Raw genomic sequence first — 23,718 nt, forward strand, 5'->3', positions numbered from 1 at the left:
AAAATGATAGAGGATAGATTATTAAAGCCATGCTACCTGGGCAGGGACGATCATACTCGGAAAATTAGGACTAGGAAACAAAGAACGGATGTAGGCAAATATTCCTTTGTAAATAGGACCATAAGAAGCTGGAACCAATTACCTCCAGGCGTGCTAGAGTCTTTCCCCTGTAAATTAGGCACCTTTAGAAAGAGGGTCAGAAAAGTAGTTACAAGCTAAGGGTTATTAAGTTGGGAATAAATGGTGATAAGTGAAGTGAAGTGTCTTAGTCTCCAAGTGATGAAGGGCTGTAGTTCTTTGGGATAAAATTTTCATGTACTGAGAGCGGACTTTATATTCTACTCTTAAGTATTGTGATTAATTAGTGGATGTGTGTTTTTTTATTGTGTGTCAGATGTTTTATTTTGAGTGTGGTATGTTGTATTGTTGTGTCTCATTGTATTGTTGTGTGAGTGCATCAGTTCATGACGTTTGTAATACATTACAGTTATTGTCTTATGTCTAGGTGGTATTAAGTTCTTTTTTTTAAGTTAAGTACTTGAGGTTGGATGGTTTTGTAATTTATGAGTTGGTTGATTTTGAGTGGGATGTGTTGTTTTTGTTGTGTCCTTTTTTATTGTTTTGTTCTGTCTCTGTTGATGTATCTCATTGTATGTTGTGTCTTATGGTTTTTGTTGTGTCCTTTGTTTATTATTTTGTTGTGTCTCATTGTGTTGATGTATCCCATTGTTTGTGTGTCATATTGTTTTTGTTGTGTCCTTTTGTTTATTGTTTTGTTCTGTCTCTGTGTTGATGTATCTCATTGTTTATTGTGTCTTATTGTTTTTGTTGTGTCCTTTGTTTATTGTTTTGTTGTGTCTCATTGTGTTGATGTATCCCATTGTTTGGGTGTCATATTGTTTTGTTGTGTCCTTTTGTTTATTGTTTTGTTCTGTCTCTGTGTTGATGTATCTCATTGTTTATTGTGTCTTATTGTTTTTGTTGTGTCCTTTTGTTTATTGTTTTGTTCTGTCTCATTGTGTTGATGTATCTCATTGTTCTGTTCTGTCTCATTGTTTTGTATGTTATTGTAGGACACTGCCACCGGGTATAAACCCATTTGCAGTCAATAATAAATAATAATAATAATAATAATCTGCAAAGAAGTTTTAGACGAGAGCGCCTGGCATAAATGTACGTAAGGTAAGTAATTTGTGTTTAAATGCCCTCCTCAATTGGCCTGATTCTTTTAACCTTCCTTGTTTTAGTTCATATGTGCTACAATTAATTGCTTTAAGTAAGGTTATTATAGGTTATAATTTAATTTGAATTCCTACTGCAATTTCTTGTTCATCTGATAAAGATTATTTGGCGAAGTTTGTTTGTTACTGATCGATACGTTTCTTCGGTGCATGTGGATGCCCTCTCCAATTGAACTCTGATTAATCAGAGCCAATTTATAGCAGTTATGTTGGTGCAACTTGGAATCAGAAGACTCAAAATACAAATTGCAGTATTTAACAGTGCTTTAAAAATTTTCACGTTTTTATCTGTGACGATACAAAGGGGAATTCAACCCAACATTCCTGTCCTCAGATTACATTTCAAAGTATCTGTGATAATTATGAAACATGTTCAAATTTTTAAAAACTGGGCTGGCATTTTAAAGCTTTGCTTGTGTCCGTAGAAACTTCTTTTTACGAAATGCTGCTTTATGATGAAGCAAAGGAAATACTCTTAAATCTCCCTTCAGTAAAAATTATGTCTGATAATTACATCTGTAACTATAAATAAAAATCATTATACTATATCTGGGTTCAAAATAATCTGTTTAAAAAATATACTGGAAACATATTTGTGCTGAGTCAACTTCACAGCGTTTTGAAAGTCAGCTGTATATTACAAATTATATTAAAACATAGTGAAACTATTAGAATATGTGTGGTAAACTTTTTTAAGTATGCACCTTAAATTCTGAATAAATCAAATGGGGTGTACATACTCGTATTAATATTGTTTATACTTTTTCAGGTATCTTTTAAATTTATCTTAATATTTAATCTTACATGGTGGTGGCCTGCGTACAATTGCATCAGAAGATGAGATAGTAATCGAGTCTTCTGTCGTTTCAACACGTCGTGGTACTAACTTCGTCTAGCATTAAGCAGCTCAAATTATTGCTATGAATGAAATAAAGTGAGATGGGGCGCAAACCACATCTCACTATAAAAATTAGCGAGTCACAAAACGTTAAAAAGAACTCAATGAGGATATGGAACAGCACTAATGTGTCTGTTCTTATCCGCAGTTTTCATCACAAGAAAGGAAACTGCTCTGAGTTGAGATTCTATGTTCTCGCAATACGTACATGAGTTTGCTACCTTCATCATCAGTGTAATAAGTATGATAATGAAGGCAGCATGCTCCTCTGAAACACTGGTCAATATCTACCAGTCTACACATTCGCAACATCTCCGAAGACGGTCAGCCATCTTCTTGCTCTGAATTATTACGGTACTTGAATTAATGTCCCCCTCGCTTCTCTATGAATTTCAACAAACACACTGAGTGTCTTGGATAATTATGTCCATAATAATATAGATCTGCTCGTGCTCTGTATCACAATTTTCTGTTTTCATACCGTGCAACGCTTAAGTTGTCCTTCAATCCCTTCTGGATCATCAGAAGCAAGTTCTAACAGGCAAGTTGCCTCCTCCACGACTCTCAGTTCTTTCAAAGCTCTTGCAAGCCGGGGCTCTAAGTTCGATAGGGATCGGAATCTCTGGAACTCGAGCTGGACTTCTGCAAAACATAATAATGCATGCCATTATAACAACCTATCAGGGTTCTCAAATTTGTAAACATGGTTATCCTCTCCTCATGCAGAGAAGTGGCAAAATCTCTTAGGAGCTCTGGTGAAGGGTCTGGCTGAGGGTGAGGCTAAAACAGGTATCTCGAACCTGACCATCAAGAAGAATAATCAGGCTGGCTTGCATTATAAGAGGGGCAGAAAGAGGAAAGGTTTCCTCAAGAAGGTTGAGGGCCTCGACTGAAAAACTCTGTTGCTGATTCAGCCTGGGACCAATGATGGGGGCTCTGCTGTTCAAGTCAGTAAATTGCAGAGGGAAGCCGGAGATATCCAGCTGTCAGCAGCCATGGATCCACCGGCTATGCTCAGGTATGGTGGTCATCAGGACATGGGCATCACTGTGGAAGTTCACGGTCGACGGTGTAGAGTGCGGAGAGGGAAACTGATGTGTTTCCTGAAGAGAAAGGCATGACACCTACCTATCTTGAGCAGCAGCACACTTATGTGTGTTCTTGAATGAGCTAAGGAATGGCTCTGAGGCGTAATTTCACGGATAAGTCACTGGGAGAGAGTCAGACTGAGAGTTGTGAAGACTGGATCAATTTCAGAACTCAGAAAAATTTGTGGCATAGATCCCTGGGAAACCAGTGCAGATGGCTACCATGTTTATGAGATTTTTTTTATTATTATTATTAGTGTTCTGTCTGACGACAGGTCCATATGAACAGGATCCTTCCATCCTTTTCTCGGACTGGGACCTGTTCATATACGTTCTTGGCAGATGATCCAGAAGTGGTTTGCCATTGCCTTCTTCTGTGTGTGAATAGAGTAATTGTTGGGATGCCACGGAGAAACCGGGGAAGCCCCCGGAGGAAAACTTCGTGATACCTAGACCACGGTCTTGCCCAACACAAGTTATAAATCTGAGCACCACCGGGAATTGAACCCGGGACCCCAGGATTACAAGGCTAGTGTTCTGACCACTAGACCACTGTGGCGGTCGTTTATGAGATTACGACAGCAGAATTCAAGTCTGAGGATAGGCACAGACAAGTTCCCCAAAAGGGGTCCACTTACCTAGCTTTGAGAGTGTACAATGATGGTATTTATGCTGTTCAGAGGCATGGACAAAGGGGGTCGGTGGCTCCTTCTTAGTTATCTGAGAATGGGGCTCTCCTTCCTACAGATTAACTAGCATCACAGCAAACTGGGCACTCATAAACTCAGTGAAGAATTGACTGCAGAGCATACAAGTATATCTCTGACACAGCAGCCATGATATTTACTGTACTTCTATAGGAAGATCCATTTATATACCTGACTCAACACCAATGGCAAGGGTGTTATGCATACTTGCTCTGTGACTCAATCAAACTGCTGCTGTCTATGTTGGCAGACATAATTAACTACTGCAGGGAAAGGCAAATGGCCTTATTAATCACAACAAGTAACATAGAGAAGTTTGGTCACCAATCCTAGAGCACTACTGGAATACCCAGAATCCAAAAATTTACAAATATTAAATCAAGGAGAAAGGTTCACCTTCCTCAGCAATAGAATGCAGGAAATAATAGATTTTAATCCATGTGATATAAATGGATGGTGTCTCAGAACCATCTTTATCATGTCATACGCATATCATCTTTAATCTCAAGGGAGAGCACAAGGAGTAGGTGAACTACAGAAATTCACAGACCACCTGATGGGCCTCCTATTGGGAGGAACCACAGTCGGTTTCTTGGTCACTCTGGTATTCTGGAGGGTATTGCAATAGCTGTGGAGTTTCTTCAGGAAGCCATTCTCTCTTCATATGAAAATAACCATCCCTTATCAGACCACCAAAAGGCAAGACAAAGGTTTCCTGTTGCAGAGGTCTATTTGGCACTAAAAACAAAAGATCTTCTGTCGTGGTATCAATGACACTCCACAAAATGCTCACTAAGCAACGCAGAGACACATATGGGCCTTCTTTGCTTCCTTCCAGTGAAATGCTGGAGACTGATTTCCCTGTCTCTGAAGTGTTAAATGAGGAAAAGACTGCATGGTAATAACATTCCACATGCACAATAAAGGTAAAGCCATCCCATTATACGCCATGTAGGTTGTTTGTGGGAAGTGGAGGTATAGCTCCTAATTCTTGACCTCAGCACTAGATGAGGGTGAGTGGTCAGCATCACGACCCAGTCACACCACACTCCGAGGAAGGGACCCCAGTACCCATTGGATACGAGTCTGGATGCAGAGGCTAGAGGACAAAATTTCAGTTGTCCAGCCCTTAACTAGTCACAGCTCATTCCATATGAACAATGACAAAGAAAAAGCTATTTAAGGCAATGCCAATTGTGATCTTCTGGGTTGTGATCCCATACAGCAAGTTTTTACCAACATTTTGGAAATGTTCATATAGTCTCCATAATCAGGGTTGATACAAAACTAGTTGTTTGACTCTGCATAGTGTTGCCTAACTGTAGAGGTTAACAATATCAACTTTCAGGTTATCACTGTAGTAAAGACGTTGACTGTGGGTATGCAAGTTACAATGCAGGGGCTGTACTGAAATACTGGATTTGTGCCCATTGAGTTTCATCATGTATTTATTATTGACTGCAAATGGGTTTATACCCGGTGGCAGGAATATTCTACAAGACAAGACATTCTAATTGTTAATGATACTGACATATTTAAGACAAGATGTAGTCAGTGTGCAGCATACCAATTTACAGTTAATCTGAATCAAAGCACTGCTCTGAGATATATTAAGTAATTTCTTAGTAGGATTTGAGGTTCTAATGGCAGTGTGAACGAAGATAGTTATCTTCTGGGTTGTAGCACTGTGTAGTCAGGTAGGCATTTACTATTTTCAGAGGTCATACTCCATTCATGGTCCAGCTCCTATAAACAGCACCACTCACCCAACTGGCACATTCATTGCCCTGATGACCGAGGCAGTATGACCTCTGAAACGTTGGTAAACATCGACCAGACAACACAGCGCAACAACCCAGAAGACGGAAATCTTCATACTCTGATGACGGAGGCAGTATGACCTCTGAAACGTTGGTTAACATCGGCCAGACTACACAGCGCAACAACCCAGAAGACAGAAATCTTCATACTCTGATGACGGAGGCAGTATGACCTCTGAAACGTTGGTAAACATCGACCAGACTACACAGCGCAACAACCCAGAAGACAGAAATCTTCATACTCTGATGACGGAGGCAGTATGACCTCTGAAACGTTGGTAAACATCGACCAGACTACACAGCGCAACAACCCAGAAGACAGAAATCTTCAGGGGTCAAGAAGTTTATTCCCTGGTCCCAAACCAGCTATTCAGTCTCGCCAAGTGTTGGAAGGCTCATGGTTATAGAGTGGCTGCAAATGAGGCAGCCAAAGCTCCTCATTGAAATGCCTCTGGACAAACTATCTATGGACCTACTGGACGCGGAGAGAAATAATGCAGGTTCATAATGGTTGTGAAATGGTCATTAAACATTGACGTGTCACCTATATGTATATTGGCGCATGCTCAAAAAACTGTCACATGCAAAAGATGTGAACAGGAGGAATCCTCCTAAAATATACTCCATCAATGACCAGCACTGGCTCGACAAAGATTAGTGATATTCAGTTCTACACTTCTAGATCCAGCATACATTAGGAGGGTCTCAGTCAATCGGTGTGGTCGTGGTTCTTTGAAGGACCCTAACATGATCAAGAGAACGCAATGTGTCCAGTAATGATCCAAGTGCCTGGGGCAACCTAGATCAATACCAATAGTAAACACAGCTTACCTGCAGGAGGAGCATTTATTCCTGGAGTCTGGCAGCTGCTCTTTCATTTCCTTCAGTGTGCTTTCCTGGGTTTCAAATTCTTCAATAAGTCTCTGCACATATCACAGGAAATCAATATATAACTCTTATAACATATTTACACAAATACATTTCATATATATTGGTACAAATGATGGACTGAACAGTTTATACCTCTCCTTATGCAAAACTCATAAAGAAGTGTATATTTAGGAAACTAAAACTGTCTACACTGTGAAGTCTGAAGGTTTCTCATGATGGTGCATTATAATGCGTAAAATTATTTTTTTTGACTTTGTCCCTCGCCTAAATTATAAAATAATAAAATTACATTTCAGAAACTGGATTCTGCTTCCATCTTCAGGCAGAAGGGGCGAAAAGCGCAGAAGCTCTATCTGCAGGGTCCCATGGTTGACCTAGCCTAATAGATAGGGTTTCTGTCCTGAAGAAAGAAACAAAATTGAGCTTCTGAAACACTGTGATTTTATAATTTAGACAATGGCCAAATTTTCAACAACAACAACAACAAAAAATCCACACTGGAGTTAAGGTTCTCATGACAGTAATATGAATATGGCTGTCTTCTGGATTGTACCGAGAGGTCCTTCCTGCCTCCATCATCTGAGTATGCCATGAATATGAAAGGCAAGACAAAGAAGGAAACAATCTCCAGACAACATTCAAACATATACTGATGTTAACCAAGTGCAAACCAAAATCAGATATCCAAGAATGGTCCAAGCTAAAACAAGAATTATATAAAAAGGAAAGTAAAGATGTCCCATTAAACACCACGTAGGTGCTTGCGGGGGAGAGGAGGTATAGCTCCTACTCATTCTTAACCTCAACACTATGTGGGGGGTGAGTGGTTAGTGTCATGCCCCAGCCACACTCCACCCCACTGTAAAGGAAGCCAGGTGAGCCCCAGAGCTGGTATAGATGCAGAGGCTAGAGGAAACATCCTCTGTCCCCATCGAGGATCAAACTGCGGTCGTCTAGTCCAGTGGCATTCAACCTTTTTTGTTCGCGTACCCCCCAGATATAATTCCTCTTCAACTTTGTACCCCCAAAGTTGTTGGTGTATAATACAAGTTATACATAGTATATAATCTACATCTAAAATAAATTAAATGAATTACATTACTGATTATTCAGTGTTTGACATAAAATAATATATTTTTTTAAATTTCACGTACCCCCTAAGATGTCTTCGTGTACCCCCAGATATAATTTCTCTTCAACTTTGTACCCCCAAAGTTGTTGGTGTATAATACAAGTTATACGTAGTATATAATCTACATCTAAAATAAATTAAATAAATTACATTACTGATTATTCAGTGTTTATCATAAAATAATATATTTTTTTTAAATTTCACGTATCCCCTGAGATGTCTTGGTGTACCCCAGGTTGAATACCACTGGTCTAGTCCATAGCCAATCACTATACTGACTGAGCTACCCCGTATCTATAAATCTAGTTTAATGTAATTTCTCTTACAAAGTTTAAAGGTTGCTGTGTTGGAGTCTGAAAGACTAAATATAATTAATTCATCAACACAAATTACAGGACAGAATTTAGCAATTAGTAAAACTCTTACTGGTGGTCCACGTTGTTCACAATCTCGCAGTTTAACAGCTTCAGTAGAGGGACAAAAATGTTTGGTACTGGTGAACAGTTATAATTACAACTACTACTTTTGCTGCAATGTCACTGACAATTAAAAAAACTCGCACAAAAACAAATATAAATAAAAGCTTTCTTACTCAGACTAGTGAATACTGAGACCATTCCTTCCGATCATGAAAGAAAAAAGTAACCATATTTATTCCTCTGTTACTTTAAGAATGCTTTGTCATTTTCGAGGAACACTTATCATAAACTGGCAGGAACATTGTAAATTATAAATTGTAAATACAGCAATACCCAGAGGAACTGAGGAAAATAATGAAAACTGAAAAGTTAGGGTATCAGATTTGAATCCTGAGACTATGGCGAACTGGAAAGAGAGTAAAACAAAGCAACTGTGGCATATTTCGTTGGAATGATGAGAAAACCCGTCTTGACACCTGTAACCAATTTCAGGATGTCAGCCACATATAGCGGTATAAATTTTTCCTATTAATTACAGTTAATACATTCATTCATCAATTTTTAAAGGCAGATATTCCTTTTTTATTGCTACATATGTAAAAATTAATTTCATACTCATTTAGAGAAAAATTATTATCGATATGGTAACGTGATACATTCACATACTAAATAAAACCTACAAGTAAATATGTAGTACACACACATTTAATAAAATGAACACTGCTAATTTGATACTAATTAAAACAAATTATATAAACAACAAAATTGTTATTCTTTAACCCACTGCTCCTCAGACAGTACAAGAAGAAAAACACAGTGAAATGTCACCTGTAATTTTAAACTGGGTTTAAGGCCCCACAAACTACTGTTTAAAATGTTTTAAAAATAAATTTAAATGGTGGCATTTGACATCAATATATGACGATTCACTTGTGGGTACAAGTCGATTGCTGAGGTACCAACTGAGAAGCTACAGAATGAAATATTCTATCTTATTATTTCTGTTTCATAGAGATCCTTGTAACAGCAAAGAGCATTCTCAGATTTTTTTGTTCAATATTTGGACCAAATACGTATGCTGCAGGACCCTTGTAAGGGGGGGGAGACATTTAGACAGGGGTAGGGGTGATTTGACTGAAGAGTATCAATGGGATTAGCAGAGCAAGGTATTGTATCACCTGCCTGGAAAGAGTAGTAAACTATAGCACATCCCACAGTACTGCAGTATGATACAGCTTGCTTTTATGATATATAAAGAGTTCAATTTCTTCCCAATAAAAAATGACAATCTCATAAACTCGTGGGTATTTTAAGTAGAGCTGAAGTCTGAACTTCATTCCCTCAAATATATACACAGAGTCATAATGATATAAACAGGGGCATTTTAAACTGCCTTTAGACTGTTTTGTCTGATTTTGACATTCTGCAGGAAAACAAAATTCCTTTTAATTATTCCAAATTGTTTGAAAATTTCAAGTGAATCTTAGTTAGAGAATCCTTTCCTTAAAGTGGATGATTAGGTTAAAAATTAATCTTCGACGTACTGTTAAGCCTTAGAAGCATTTTGGACATACACAGTGCTATTTGTCTGAATATACAGACATTATAACAATATCACGACACAACAGGACCATATAGTCCTATTCAACCAACCACACACACACAAATTAATGGGACACTCAACCCTTAAAGCTTAGGAACATTTGTTCACACAGATCAACGCTTATATCTTCCAGTAACCGAGACCTTCAACAAAATGATGGACACCAACAGAATTCAATGGACGTCATGGTATTGGCCAAATTTTATTTTAGATTTTAATTGCATTATTCTTATTACCAGCTGCCATACTGCCACATCAAGCTGGTTCAATTTCACTGTCAAATGAGATTACTTCATCAGAGACACTCTTCAAAATTAGATGTTCTCTATTTCGTTCCTCAACTTTCAACTAACCGTAACTTCAATACATGTCAGTTTCTGTAAACATACGACGTAGGTCATTTACAGTATTCAAACTTCCAAAACAACAAAAATCACGCAACTACAAACAATGAATGAAGTATTATTTGTTGTGGCAACATTGCGTGTTTCATCTAGCTTACATTCAGATGTCACTGACAAGACATCATCCCCATGTGATCTTTTGGTAAAAATAACCTTCATAGGGTTGGTAATCTTAATTTCAATTTCGGAGTTGTGTGTGTGTTTGCTTACAGTTCAAAAAAAATATATTCTAATTCATATGAAATTTGAAGTGCTTCTTCCTGGAAACCAAGAAGATATTTTAGAAAAGTCAAAAACTCAGTCCTGAATTTCAGTGCTGGTGATGGTGATTCCTGTTGCTTGGAAACTAGACATGAAAGGACAGTGCCATGACCGAAATTGCTTTTTTCAATGTGCAGACCACAGTAAAAATGGCTGCAACTCCAAAAACAGAGATACGGGTGAGAAATGGCCACTGAATTTTGCTTACAAAACATCTTGTTCATGCTCATAAGGTTCTTTTACATGCCATAAAACAACGACATGAGACCGCCGGCTTTACTTCCCCTCTGAAGGAAGTTTCATCATCCTTAAAAGCCCACCGACCTCGGCTGGGTTTGAACCCGTGAACCTTGGGTCCAGTGGCGAAAACGCTAACCACAAGTCCACTGAGGGCAACTTAAAAGTACAATAGTCAAAACAAACAGGTAAGCAGATTAATACGGAGCAATCACATTATTACACATTATCAGACTTTCATCTCATCATGCTGACTTAAGAAGCAAGTAATGAATTCCCTATTTCTACCTGCTGACTCAGATGACTCCACCTTGATGTAATAGCCTCCACATCTGATTTCACTGTCTGTGACATGATGCCATCATCCACAAAATGACGTCCAATATCCTGGATCTTGGCCAGACGAGCTTCTGGATGATTTCGAATGTAGTTTTCAAGGTCCTTCAAAAGAATTGCTAAGTCATTTACTTTCACAAAACATAAATGTAGCTATGGTGACTTCGAAAGCGATCCAGGAATGACACTTTTTAGGATATAAGCCAAAAGACCGATCATTTGCAGGAATTCCATAATCTTCAAACACAACTCCATATAAATTGTTTGTTCTTTAATGTGTTTACTCATCAAGGAGACGTGCAGAAGACTGAAATAAAAATGATAACCTTGCAAGCTATCCTGAAAGACCATTTCCTCAGAACTCACTCTGATCCATAAATTTCAACAAGAGATGTGAAAAAAAATTAAAGCCAGTTCAGAACGTAACTGCTACATAGCCTGCAGATATGGAGTCTTCTCAAAGGTTTCAAACTCAGTTATTCTGACCGAGGATTTTTGTGGGGTCTCCTTAGTATTTTCACATAAATGCAAGAAAACTGCCCTAAAGTAGACTATCCCCTCAAAACTACCCTACTCCTATTCATTCAGTTACGAGGGAAAAAAATGTGTTAATGCCTGCACTCATCATCTTCACAGTAAATAATCTACATGCATTATCCTCAGAAGATAAATTTCAAATTCACTGAATATGTAACATTTGAGGTTTCCACAGTGACAAATCCAAAGACAATGATCACTGGTAAACTTATACCAGACCACAGAAGACAGCCATCTTATGTCTGGTCATCTGACTAAGTGATTTCCCTAATCGCTTCTCTAGTTTGTCCAACCAATCCATTTCTTGGGCAACCAAAGCTGATTACGGAAAATTCTCATATTTTATTCAATTACAGAAATTTCAAAAAAACAAAAACAGATGATAGCTGAAAATAAACTATAAACTCTTGCCTGACTTACAACATGACGTAAAGTCACCTGGTAATTAAACAATATCTTACTATTAAATAACACACGTAACATTTATGCACACTGAGTGGAAACATAGTGAGTATGCATATACTGAAAAATGTGAAATGATTCAGCATCTGTGCATCAGTCACCAAGATCCAGTTATCATCTGACTTACTCATCACCCAGATGATGGAGGCTGCAAAGCATCTCAGCAATATTACGGTAAAATTAGGATGAGCGAAGAAACATAACCAGACTTTTCAGTAAGTTTGTTGAAGGAATCTGACTGATGAAGAAATGTGTGTCTTCCAAAACAATTCATTGAAGATGTCAATGGAAGCCCAGTGACACCAGAAACAAAAAGATCACAACATCAAAATGCTGATACGTTTTTCTAATTTCAACAGAAACATCCATTATAAAACTGTTAATATAAAAGTACACATATATAAACAGTTCTGTCAGTACAAAGTTCCTCTGTTACGGATGATAACACAGTACAATCTGTTAAATCATTCTCCATAATTTTAAAATCGCAGGTTGTATCATTTAGAGGTTATGAATCTCGATGTAAGGTCATGTGTCGTACTTGCAATTTACATTTCTTAAAAACTAGCAGAACATATGAAATAAGCAATATTGCTATAGACATCTGCAACATTTCAGAAATATCTTTGATAGAAGAAACAATTAGCAGACCTCAAATAGGTAAGTTGTTTCAAAATTTCAAAAAAATAAAATGACTTTCATCGAAGATACTGAAATTTTACAGTCCAACAGTAAAGCAGATAAAAAGTTATACAAATTAGGGGACTTGTTTACAAATAAATCAGACATCTCACCAAATGTAAGTTAATAAGGATGGATTCTCATTCTGATACAAAATCTTAAGAACCGACATACTGCTGCAAAATTTGTGTCTCATCTGCTGACTTACAAGCAGAAGTAGAGTCAAGTCGATATGTCGAAACTCCTGGAAAACTTCAGAAAGAACCTTATTTCCTTTCCAGTGATAAAACAATGGTTCATGGGTAACCCCAAAACAAATCTTCAAAATTAACAGGTCTAGTATGATGAATCATAGAAAAGGCCAGACGAGTTAACTCAAATGCAAGGAGCACGTAGAATGTCCTCCTCTTTTGATGTAAACAGAAATCTGTATTGGGAGTTTATTTCATATATAAGTTTTTCTAAATAAAATTTTGTGATTCCTTTCTTCACTCTGCTGTTTGTTCAGAAATTTCTGACAACCATTTCCGGCTGCTGTGCATTTCTTAACATATTCCTCCGCATCTAGTATTGCGCGACTTTTCGTTCTTCCAAAAACTCAATTTAGAATTCAAAGCGAAAAGGTTTCGATGACATCAATGAAATAAAGGGGACAATCATAGACTAGGTTTTTCAAAATTCCACAGCAACTTATGAAATTACAGAAGCTCGGTATTTGCTGTAACAGGTTTGAAAGGTTACTTCCAGACAGAACAGCATCAAATAGCCAATAAGTACTGAGATAAAATTTCAGTATGGAAATTTAACTTGTCACATCTCGTGACACTGGCTATTAATGAAACAATAGGAATGTGATTCATCACAGCAACTGCAGGATACAGAATGCTGGATCTTAAATGTAACAAAGATAATACAGAAGAACCAATAATAAATATGAGGACAACATGAAAACTATGAAAATATGCATGAGAACAGAATTCCAAAGCCACTTTATCAACATAAACCGAAGAGTACAACAATCCAGGAATGCCTGAAAAAAATATACAGAATAACTTTAATCCCTGTGCATGGGGCAGGCCAAAACTTAATCCATAATGTTGATGTTATTCGTGATGAGACGAAACACCTTCGAAAACCAACGATTATAAAATTCAAATTTTAGATCCTTTACAGTAACACATTCATAGAAACAGGCCAAATCTTTGGCAAGACGAGAGGACAGTGTTACTTTTGCCAACTTATTCCTGTCCGAAAAAACAAATAACAGTGTTCAAACATTTACCATACTATCCACATTCACATTCCCACAAAAAAAATCTTAAAGAAATTTCATTTTCAATCATCTGGAATAAATTCAGAGCCATGCGATTATAATAGAATTTGTCAGAATATGTAAAGTCATAAGGGGCATAATTTAAAGCTGACCAATTCATTAAAGCTTCCCTTTCTCATCTATCTAAATGCTGCTCTACAAACACAGAAATATGGACAACTGTCCCTCCCCTAAACTCGATCGGAGGTTAATTTTTCAATTGCCCTCGTAAAATGATTTCAGTTTCCAGAGTCAGCATCAGAAGCAGGGGGTTTTGAATACAATTGATTTTACTGTTCAAAAATGTGTAGGTGAGAGCCATCTGCAAATCACTGCACGGCTACATAAAGAAAACAGAAAAGTAGGCTTTATGAGATGGTTCTTTATAATGAAAATCAAAGGTTCCTCAACAGCTTACTATGCTAATCATTCCACTACCAAAGGGCACAAGTGACTACTTTATTACAGCAGAGTTATTAGGATATCTTCCAACTACCCCTCCACACATGTGCAAATGCACAGAGGTTATATCAGTTATGGTTTCAGGTGGAGACAAACACATATGAAAAGTTAGTCGTTTGATAAACAATAGATAAGTACAAGATTTTCATTTGAAAACCAAACACAAGAACACAGGAATACTTAGGAGGAAAGTACTGAAACATTAGGTGAGAATTAATTTTTCTGTAGCTTTCAGGTTGCCCATAATGTTACAGATATTGCGACACATCTACATTTCAAAATTTGGAACCTTCAACTATTTCCAATACTGAAAATATTTGAAGAAGTCTTCATACTTCCTGCCGTGAAAACCTCAAATCTTACAGAAAAAAATATGTAACTAAAATCTGGCACAGAAACAAGAAGCATGTTATTTTTATTTCCAATAATTTCTTAAAAACAATGAATAACAGTTCTAAATCAAACTATTTCAGTAAACAAAATGACCACATTAACTTAGATTGTAAGAAACAGCTGATTCCCTCACGCACTGAGTTAGCGATGCACAATCACTTACAACAGCAATTTCTACACTTACCTCTAAATTCACCATATTCTTGTGAAGCTTCTTTAAGGATCTTAAACTTATTGCAGCTTCCATCTGTTACATCACTCCATTTGGCATTTAGATGTGTGAACTTCCTTACAACATTCTGAACGCAGTTGCCTTCACTGCTCTGCAAAACAGATCACTTCCTGTGAAACACAAACATAAGGAGAAACAAAAAAGCTGTACATATAACAGAATTATGATGCCAGTTCAATAAGTTCCAATAATAAAGTTACTGCAGCAATCGTGGGCACTGAAATGAGAAACTAGTAATTTCTTATATGAAGAAGCATCACTGGGAAACATGTAATGTGCTGCATATGACACATGCTTCACAAGTATGTCCGCTAGACAGTGCCGAAGTACAATGTGGTTAATTTTTATGTCAGTCAGGAATTTTTGTAGTCAGCAGTCAAAATGTCAACATCAGAACTTATGTAAATAAAGAACAACAAACAGTTGTTGCTGGTTCTTAATTGTAGTGAAAATAATGTTAATAAATTGAAAAATTGGTATAAATTTACACAGTTCTTTGTGTGATACATTCCTAAGAAACATGAATGTTTTGTTATAAAGATTTATAAACTTAATGACATGACTGGCTACACATGTGACATTGAAAAATCTCACTATGAGAGTAGCAATAAACTTTAAGAGGAAAATTTTTTCTCTTCTATGGACTTATGCGGTATCAACTGTCAGTCAGAATCATACGATAATGACAGGGGAACTTTGGTAATTAGACACTAAAACTGAACTGGAGGTGTCTCAACAGCAGTGATATCGAAAGGCTACCAAGATGTGAGCTTACTAATCCAAGTACATGAAAACAAATTAATATGTTTTGTTAATGGAAATACGTCGCAAACAGCCTGAATAAAATTTATATAGACTCCAATCTATTTTCTGCTTTTGTCTTACTATTCAGTTATAAAATTCACAGCTATAATAATTAATTTATAAGGGTCTTGGATAGAAATCACCAACATTCTTCTCTCTGTAATACAGCCTCTTCCTTCAGAAACAGAAACTTGTTCAGCTGATCATAAATTTGATTATTCTTATGAGTTAAATACTCATCACTGTGATCACAAAATCCTGTTATTTATTCTGAGTCACTTCAAAGCAGAAGTCATGTATAATGTCATGAAGTTTATATAAATTGCATGAAATGACATGTTCGAAATTGTTCTTACTTTACGTCCTCCACACAAGGGAAAGATAACACACATAAATTCAACAAACGCTCAAATAACAAAACATTAACTTGCACGTCCTCGCAATATATGACAGAAGAAATGCAGTGGACACACAACAGTTACGCCATTATCTCGTACGCAGGGATGGCAACATCTGAAAAGCAGCGAACACATCCCGCCATCGCGGGAGAATGAGGGATATACAATTATCATTCTTTGCGTACTGTAACAAACTCTGCTGCCATCTACCGACTACGGATCTGAAGTAGATCTACGTCGAAGCACGCTCCATTGCACTGCCGTTTGAAATGCTACCTGCAATACCTCACATATTGTAATATAGCTGTGTGTTGGTTGTCTTAATAACCTTCCACATTAGCCATTAAACCCCAATATTATGATGCTCAAACCTTATTACACAAGTCTTATAGCATCAAATATTCATGGCAAATGACTATTAACTTACAAAACACAGAAATACACACAGTAAGAAAACAAATTCAAGAAGTCAAAAAATAAAAAAAATGCTTGAAATTGTCAAAAAAGCGCACAAAACCAAAAAAATCGAAAAATTTCACTTTAAAAATTTTTTCCCTAATTTTCAAATTTTTTTTTTTTGGTTTTTACGCTTTTACTGACGTGAAAACCTCACATCTTAAAGCATGTGTCAGCTCAGAGGTTTTAAAGATGGCAAAACAAACTGTAAGGCAGGTCACACACATAGAGAAAATAAATCAATATCAATGTTATCCAATTTTAAATTGTCTGTTGCAATGGTTTCCGATCAGTAAATTATAACTAACACCTCCTAGGTCCATGCATGGCTTGTTCATTCAAAATGCTGTCACTCTGAACTGATATTCATCACTTTCCTTCAGATCATACAAAGAATTAGTGTTACACAGTTCAACCAATCAGATACATACCAAAACTAACACATAATGCTCCTCAATTACCGTATATACCAAAATTCTATAGTCGTAAGTAACTACTTGTCAAAATCAGCTATTAATATTAAAATGAGTTTAAAAACATTACAAATCAATACTAAAGTACTCCAGGTGTTGGGCAATCCCCCATTCAGCCTGGACCTGTCACTGTATGACTTTCAAGGAGTTCTCTGCAGAGGGAATTAATGGGACGCACGACTCCATACACTTACGAACACTTTAACAGCCATTACTAACCCCGATCAATCCCCAAACAGGCTTCCTTCAAAAAGCCTGTAACTATTTATATTTCCCACCAGTAACACTTTATTGTAATGTCTCAAAATAGATTTCATCTCACTCCACTTTTCAAATTATAACTACGTGCGTTGTAAATTCTTACCTAATACATTGACTTGGAAAGATCCTTCATCCAGACCAGAGCTGTTCCGTAACATTGTATGTTCTTTCATCTGTCTTGAGTGGCTTATTTTCCACAGACCATATTACTTCTGGTGGAGGTTCACTAATAAAATCGATGTCAACGTGAAAGATCTGGCCTGCTTTGATGCGGATATCATTCAGAGGTGTCTTGATTTTAGGGGGATGTCAGTTTCATAAGTAATATTATTGACAAACGAATATTTCTCAGTGTTTAATAAGTACAGAAATACTTACGGTATCTTGCTTCAGCAATCGCAGTATCAGATGACTCGCTAGGTTCACTCTGGCCAGCTGAATTTGTTGCAATGACACGGAACGGTACAGTACCCTGAATGGTAAGTAAAATTTCTTGTTTATTTTGGTGCAGTATGTGACAAAATACACCAAAGTAAATTAGAGAAGTATAGAACTTGTACAAAAATATCATTAAAATCTGTAACTCACAAAAGAAGTAACTGTACTGATTATCTCAGAATGAAAAAATGAGTCATAGATACAGCCAAAATAAGAGATGTCAACTACGGCATCAGACTGCTTCTGTTTCATTTTTGTGAAAATAATGGACAATAACTTGTAAGATATCAATTTGTCAATTATATTATCAATATGAACAAAGTATTCACAACTTTTAATTTATTAAATTATTTTAAGATGCTGGAAGTCATCCCTCCAGCGCTCGCGTACACCTTTGGAACGTCCCGACTCGCGTGTGAGCGCCGCGCCGCAACCCATCAATTGAGCAAATACTTAATCAGACTATTACTGACTTTTAATTTATTTAAGGAGTTACGATTAAGAGACTAATAAAATGTTAAAACATTGTATAAAAGTCCAATTGAAGCTTCGATTTCATCGATTGAAGTTTCTAAGCAGTCTCTTTGCCTAGAATAATTCTCTCTAATTTTATCCAGTGTTTTATTTGTGAATTTTGTGATATCGCCCAATAAATTATCTGGAAAAATAGCTGCCAGAACTCGATCTCGGTTTTTAAGTTTTTTGCGCATCCCTTGCCCCGAGGAAAGTGAGAGATAATGTGCCTTTTTACTTCTTCATAGGGGAAATTTTAGAAATTTATTCATTTTATCTTTGCCAAGATAAACATCACTTATCCCTAAGTTGGAATCTTCATCTAAACTTTCAGCCGAGTTTTCTGATTGACTATCGTGATTCTCCTCTTGTGGTTCCTCATCAGAATCCTGACTATCATCGAATTCACAATCTATAATTTCTCCTGCACTCACTTGTTCTAATAACCACTTCAACTAAACATTTGGATCAGAAGATTTTATTTTAGAAGACATTACTGGTAAACGTGACCAATAGAGACGAAATTAACCCAAACTTAAAAACAATTCACTTTAGAACACAAACACTCGCGTGTGAGCGGGCCGCCGCACTATCAGAATTCTAAAAGTAAACTGAAAAAAGCGGGTCTATAGTCGTAGCTAGAAATATTTCCTTTGAAATTCCCATTTAAGGGGGTTTCCTCTTAACATAGATAAAGCGACAGGAGAGAAAACAATTCCTAGAAAGAGTGTATCAGACTTCTACTGAAAATGCGGCGCTGCGCTCACAACGCGAGTCCTGGAGGGTTAATAACTGTATCTTGAAGAGAAAGGAATATCATCAATATGACAATTTGGTATTTTTAACTTACACTGGATTGTTAAGCATTCACCCAGTATGGACTTCCTTTTTCCTTCTTCTGAATAATACAGCCAGTAATGGGAGAACCACTATCTCATTTACGTCTACACGGTCCATGATAAGTGGCTTTCCAGGAGCATCTGGTCCGTCTAATATAGTAAATAAATTTATAAAGAAACAGATAAATTATAATCGTTTTAACACAGCACACTATGGAGAATTTAAATTACATACTGAATATTCTGCTCCTGTAATTACAATATTTCTATCAGTGTTAGTAACATTTGTAGTTTTAGCTGTTCTTAATGATGTCAGTGAAGTGCCTTCAAATTTTAATTTTGTTGAAATATTTTAAGTTTTAAACACAGACCCATTTAATGGAATAATGAAACAGAAACTTTCACTAACTTTTGTGCGTGTATGAGTGTGTCTCTCTCTCTCTCCCTCTCTCCCAGTAGTATGCATGGATATGTCATACTGTCACATTTGTATTATAAAGAAAACAAAAGTGGAACATAACAAAGATATCCTTTAGTTCATTATTTCTTTGAAAAAATATGACGGAAATAAATTAAAATTAAGAAACTGTACAAATAGCAAAATACTGCTAATCAACCAATGTAATATCAGATTACTTGTTTCTCTTTTTCTATAAAAGAAAACACTACTTATAAACATTAAGATTTGAAGAGAACAGAAGTAAATTATATGGACTAGACAAATATATTTGATTATTATTTTATTTTCACAGAATCGTATGTGATTACATACCAAATTCATTCTTCGCAATGATGCTCTTTGCTGTCTCAAGAGGATCAGACTCTCCTATGCTATTGACAGCCTTTACTCGGAAGAGGTACTCCTTCCGATGTATTAGTCTTGTTACGTCATGAGATAGACCTGAAGCCATGCCTGCATCTGCCCATGTGCCCCTTGACACATCCATTTTCTCCACAATGTAATGCAGAATGGGACTTCCACAATCAACCAAGTCGTACCTTACACGTAAGGCGAGCGCCCTCCTTTGTTATATTGCTAACCACTAGAGGACCTTCAGGTGGAGATGGTCGATCTGTAAACATAATATAACTTTATGATTAAGAACATTTAGATTCATGGTATATTAATTTCATTTAAAAGAAATATTCAACACCTTACTTAAGTATAAGACTAGAATATTTATTTTTGACTGAATGCTTAATTCTTCACATCCATATCTCATTCCTAGGCTTGCTTCCAAAAACAAATAATTGGGTATACGTAGCCAAATAACTTCAAAAGCAAATAATTACTACTCTTAATTTAATATGGTATGAAAGTTGTCATTTTATTTCACTTATGTAACTAGTGCTTTAATTTCATAACAACAAACTGCGGCTATGTAAATTCTACACTACAACCACTGTGATTCAGTACAGGACACGAATGACAGACACTGACATTTACTTTTGTATCCAAAACACTTCACTTCAGAGAACTGCCTAAATGTAAAGTAAGCTTCCACATGAACAAGTATCCCTAATTCTACAAGCATAAGGGCAAATACACTTACATATACCACGTATCAACAAAAGTAATTTTAATGTTGATCCTGCTTTCTTGGTACTGGTACAAAAAGCAAGACCACTATTAATAACGAATCACCATGAAAACTTAGAAATATTTTAAAGTCATAATACACTACTTCCCCGTCTTTATTTCGGTTATCAGACTGACTGGCCTAAGTACACATGTGGGTTTTGAAATCACACTCACCTTGCACAGTGACACTGGCAGAAGCTGAGGACTCCCCAGTGTGAGAGTGTAGCGCCCAGTATCATTAACGAGCTGAAAACAAAATCTCAAACACAGTCTGATTGGCAAATGTCTGAATATCAGCTCGTACTTCAGGTTCAAAAGGCTTGCCATTTACGGAGCATTTGTCTTTAGGTCTTGGTGAAGCTCCAATTGGGATGGTGTAATTAATCTTCTGACCAGCTTTTACTACCATATCTTGTAGCAAAGTCTTATCAAACCATGGTGCCTCTGAAAAATAAATAAAGATTTCTTTGTGGAGATTGAATTTATGTTACATAATTGTAGTAGTGTTTTGGGACATAAGTATCCCCATTATAAGGGAAGAGAAGGAAAAGGTAAAGAATATGAGGTTTTCACAGCGGTAAACATAAGGTCTGTTATACCAGGTTATAATGCCATGTAGCCTTGTAGGACACAAGTGATATTAGACTGAAGATGGATGCGATGTGTTCCTCCAAATGTTGGTAACCACTTAAAATAACTATATAGCTTCATGGCCAAGAAAACCATGATTTTCAGAGAGGGAAAAAATTTAAATGATAAATTTTCAGAAGTACCACTAGTCACACAACACAACACAGGAAGAATAGGCCATTTTCTTCTTAGACAGGCACGCCAACCTGACAAACTGGAAAGGAACCCACGTGTTGTGGACGATACAGAAGTATATAAAATTCACAAGAAATTATAAATACATCCAGACAATTGCTTGCTACATCCATCAATAACGAAATGCATCGTGAAGCACTTGCCAATCGATTTCATAACCACATATCTCGGAAAATGTAACCTATCCATTTGCGTAAAATTAGCCAAGGCTCTGAGATGTAGATGTAATTATAAGGATTTCATTATGAAGTAAAAATTCTGTGGGTATGAATTAGTATCATATACTGAAATTATTAAGAGAAGACCTCTAAGGGACTTTCATGTACATGGCATGCTGTTTAGTCATGAGCTCGTAAACAGGATATTCCACTGTCCACCACTCGCACGGGAGAGAAGCCGTTAGAATGTAATGAGTGTGGTCACAAGTTTGCTAAAAGTTTAAAGTTACATATGTGATGACATGTAAACATTCCTTCAGAACAAGTATAAAAGTGGATAGAAAAGTTTTTTCTGTACAAAATAAAGTTATGAAAATTAAAACTAAAGGTTTATATTGTTGGGAAGGCTCCCATCTTACACGAAAACACATATACAAATTAGTGATGAATCAATGCTTTTTTTTTTGTTATCCCAATGCCACTGAAAGTAGATATGTGACTGGTAGGTAATGCATAAGGAACAGCCTATTATATCACCTTTAAGTCAAGCATTTAAAGGATCCTCATTGCAGTTCTGTATGTCAGTAAGAACATGCTGCATTAGGCTAGGCTAGCTTTGGTTAGCTGGTTCCACTTTGTTATCTTATTATCTTTATGCCAATGAAATATGTGTTACTATTTAGGGCTAAAGTTGCTGCCTTAGAGGCTTTTCAAAATAACACATTTTTGCTTGCAAAACTTATGTGGTTAGTACATTTTATATACACAAAGATATTCAACCAAAACATTTTATGTGTTTATTTTGATACTAGATTAATTGCAATAAAAATGTGTATATACAGTATTTTGTGTACAGACACATGTCCAGTAAGGTCTTATAAATTAATTGATATTAAGAGAATCAAGATTTTGGAAAGGAGTACACTTTACAATATACTGACTTTCTGAACTTCATTGATAATATGTTACAAGACACACCTGAAGATGTAGAATGCAAATTAACAAAATTGAATTCTACAAATTATGAGCTGGGTATCCTAGCAATTTAGGTAACAAGAAGATATTTCAAGGAGTTGCTGATATCCTGGATGATGATATAAAAATAACAGAATTCCTTCATGTTTTGTCACACAACACTCCACATTATTCAAAAAATATATCGGAATGTTGTACAACATTGGTTCTAACAGCTGCTGCAAAGTCACAAAGTGCAATCTCTGGTGGACATCTTGAACCCCGTGCTATTTCCTTTATGAAGGCCGTAGCCTTTTGACAGGACTTCTCTGTACATGTGCGTACGTACCACAACGCTGCATAGCTCATTATGTATTTTTATCTGATGATATAAACGCATAGAAAATAAGCTATTTTCCAAACACTGACTTGCCACATTGTAGCAAAAATCTCACGGGTAATATTTACAACATAAACAAAGTCTTTGAAGTTTAAATTATTCACTCCATCACTTCTCCACTACTTGGTATTTCAACCAGTATGCACACGAGAAAGATGACTTTTAAGATTGACAAGTTCTGTGAAGCTTCATTCACATACAACACAACCATATGGTTTCACCCCGTGTGGATACCATAACGCCTTCTCAGTTTTTCTCGCACTGGAAACTACTTATTGCATACATCACAATTATACGGTTTCTTCCCCTGTGTGTATGCGTTTGTGCGCGTTGAGATGTCCGCCCTGAGAAAAACTTCTATTATATACTTCACAAGTGTAAGGCTTTTTACCTGTATGGATAAAACCGTGTATCACAAGATTTTCTTTCTGTGAGAAATGTTTATTGCATACTTATGAGTGCGATAATGTTTCTTCAAATCATCATTCCTTGAAAAGTTCT

General features: G+C 36.5%; 1 protein-coding gene across 5 annotated transcripts; it reads right to left on the reverse strand.

Moving 5' to 3' along the window:
• Positions 1–11,002: 11,002 nt before the first annotated feature.
• LOC147871040 (uncharacterized) lies at positions 11,003–23,707 on the reverse strand. Of its 5 annotated transcripts, none has more exons than XM_087341446.1 (7): positions 21,480–23,707; positions 21,055–21,324; positions 20,071–20,371; positions 19,310–19,448; positions 17,887–17,980; positions 15,069–15,207; positions 11,003–11,142 (listed from the first exon to the last, which is right to left on the reverse strand). In XM_087341446.1, exons 4-7 carry the CDS (start codon positions 19,324–19,326, stop codon positions 11,135–11,137), a joined length of 258 nt encoding a protein of 85 aa, XP_087197572.1. In that variant the 5' UTR covers positions 19,327–19,448; positions 20,071–20,371; positions 21,055–21,324; positions 21,480–23,707; the 3' UTR covers positions 11,003–11,134. The 5 variants fall into 5 exon arrangements, with proteins under 5 accessions (XP_087197572.1, XP_087197570.1, XP_087197569.1 ...); XM_087341444.1 differs by lacking the exon at positions 11,003–11,142 and adding an exon at positions 11,149–11,892 and having other exon boundaries at positions 23,167–23,707; XM_087341443.1 differs by lacking the exon at positions 11,003–11,142 and adding an exon at positions 11,149–11,892 and having other exon boundaries at positions 22,842–23,707.
• Between the last annotated feature and the right edge of the window lie 11 nt (positions 23,708–23,718).

Source organism: Zootermopsis nevadensis, unplaced genomic scaffold (assembly GCF_977971745.1).
Source record: "Zootermopsis nevadensis isolate Lab colony 2312 unplaced genomic scaffold, Znev_1.0 Znev_ptg000074l, whole genome shotgun sequence".
NCBI classification, from domain to species: Eukaryota; Metazoa; Arthropoda; class Insecta; order Blattodea; family Termopsidae; genus Zootermopsis; species Zootermopsis nevadensis.

What these genes read in the sequence shown, in the direction of transcription:
- LOC147871040 (XM_087341444.1), bottom strand. An exon ending in GATTGCTGAAGCAAGATACC is followed by an intron (nt 15,208 to 17,886) that starts GTAAGTATTTCT and finishes TCTGTTTTGCAG; the next exon opens with AGCAGTGAAGGCAACTGCGT. An exon ending in AGAATATGGTGAATTTAGAG is followed by an intron (nt 11,893 to 15,068) that starts GTAAGTGTAGAA and finishes TTCCGTAATCAG; the next exon opens with CTTTGGTTGCCCAAGAAATG.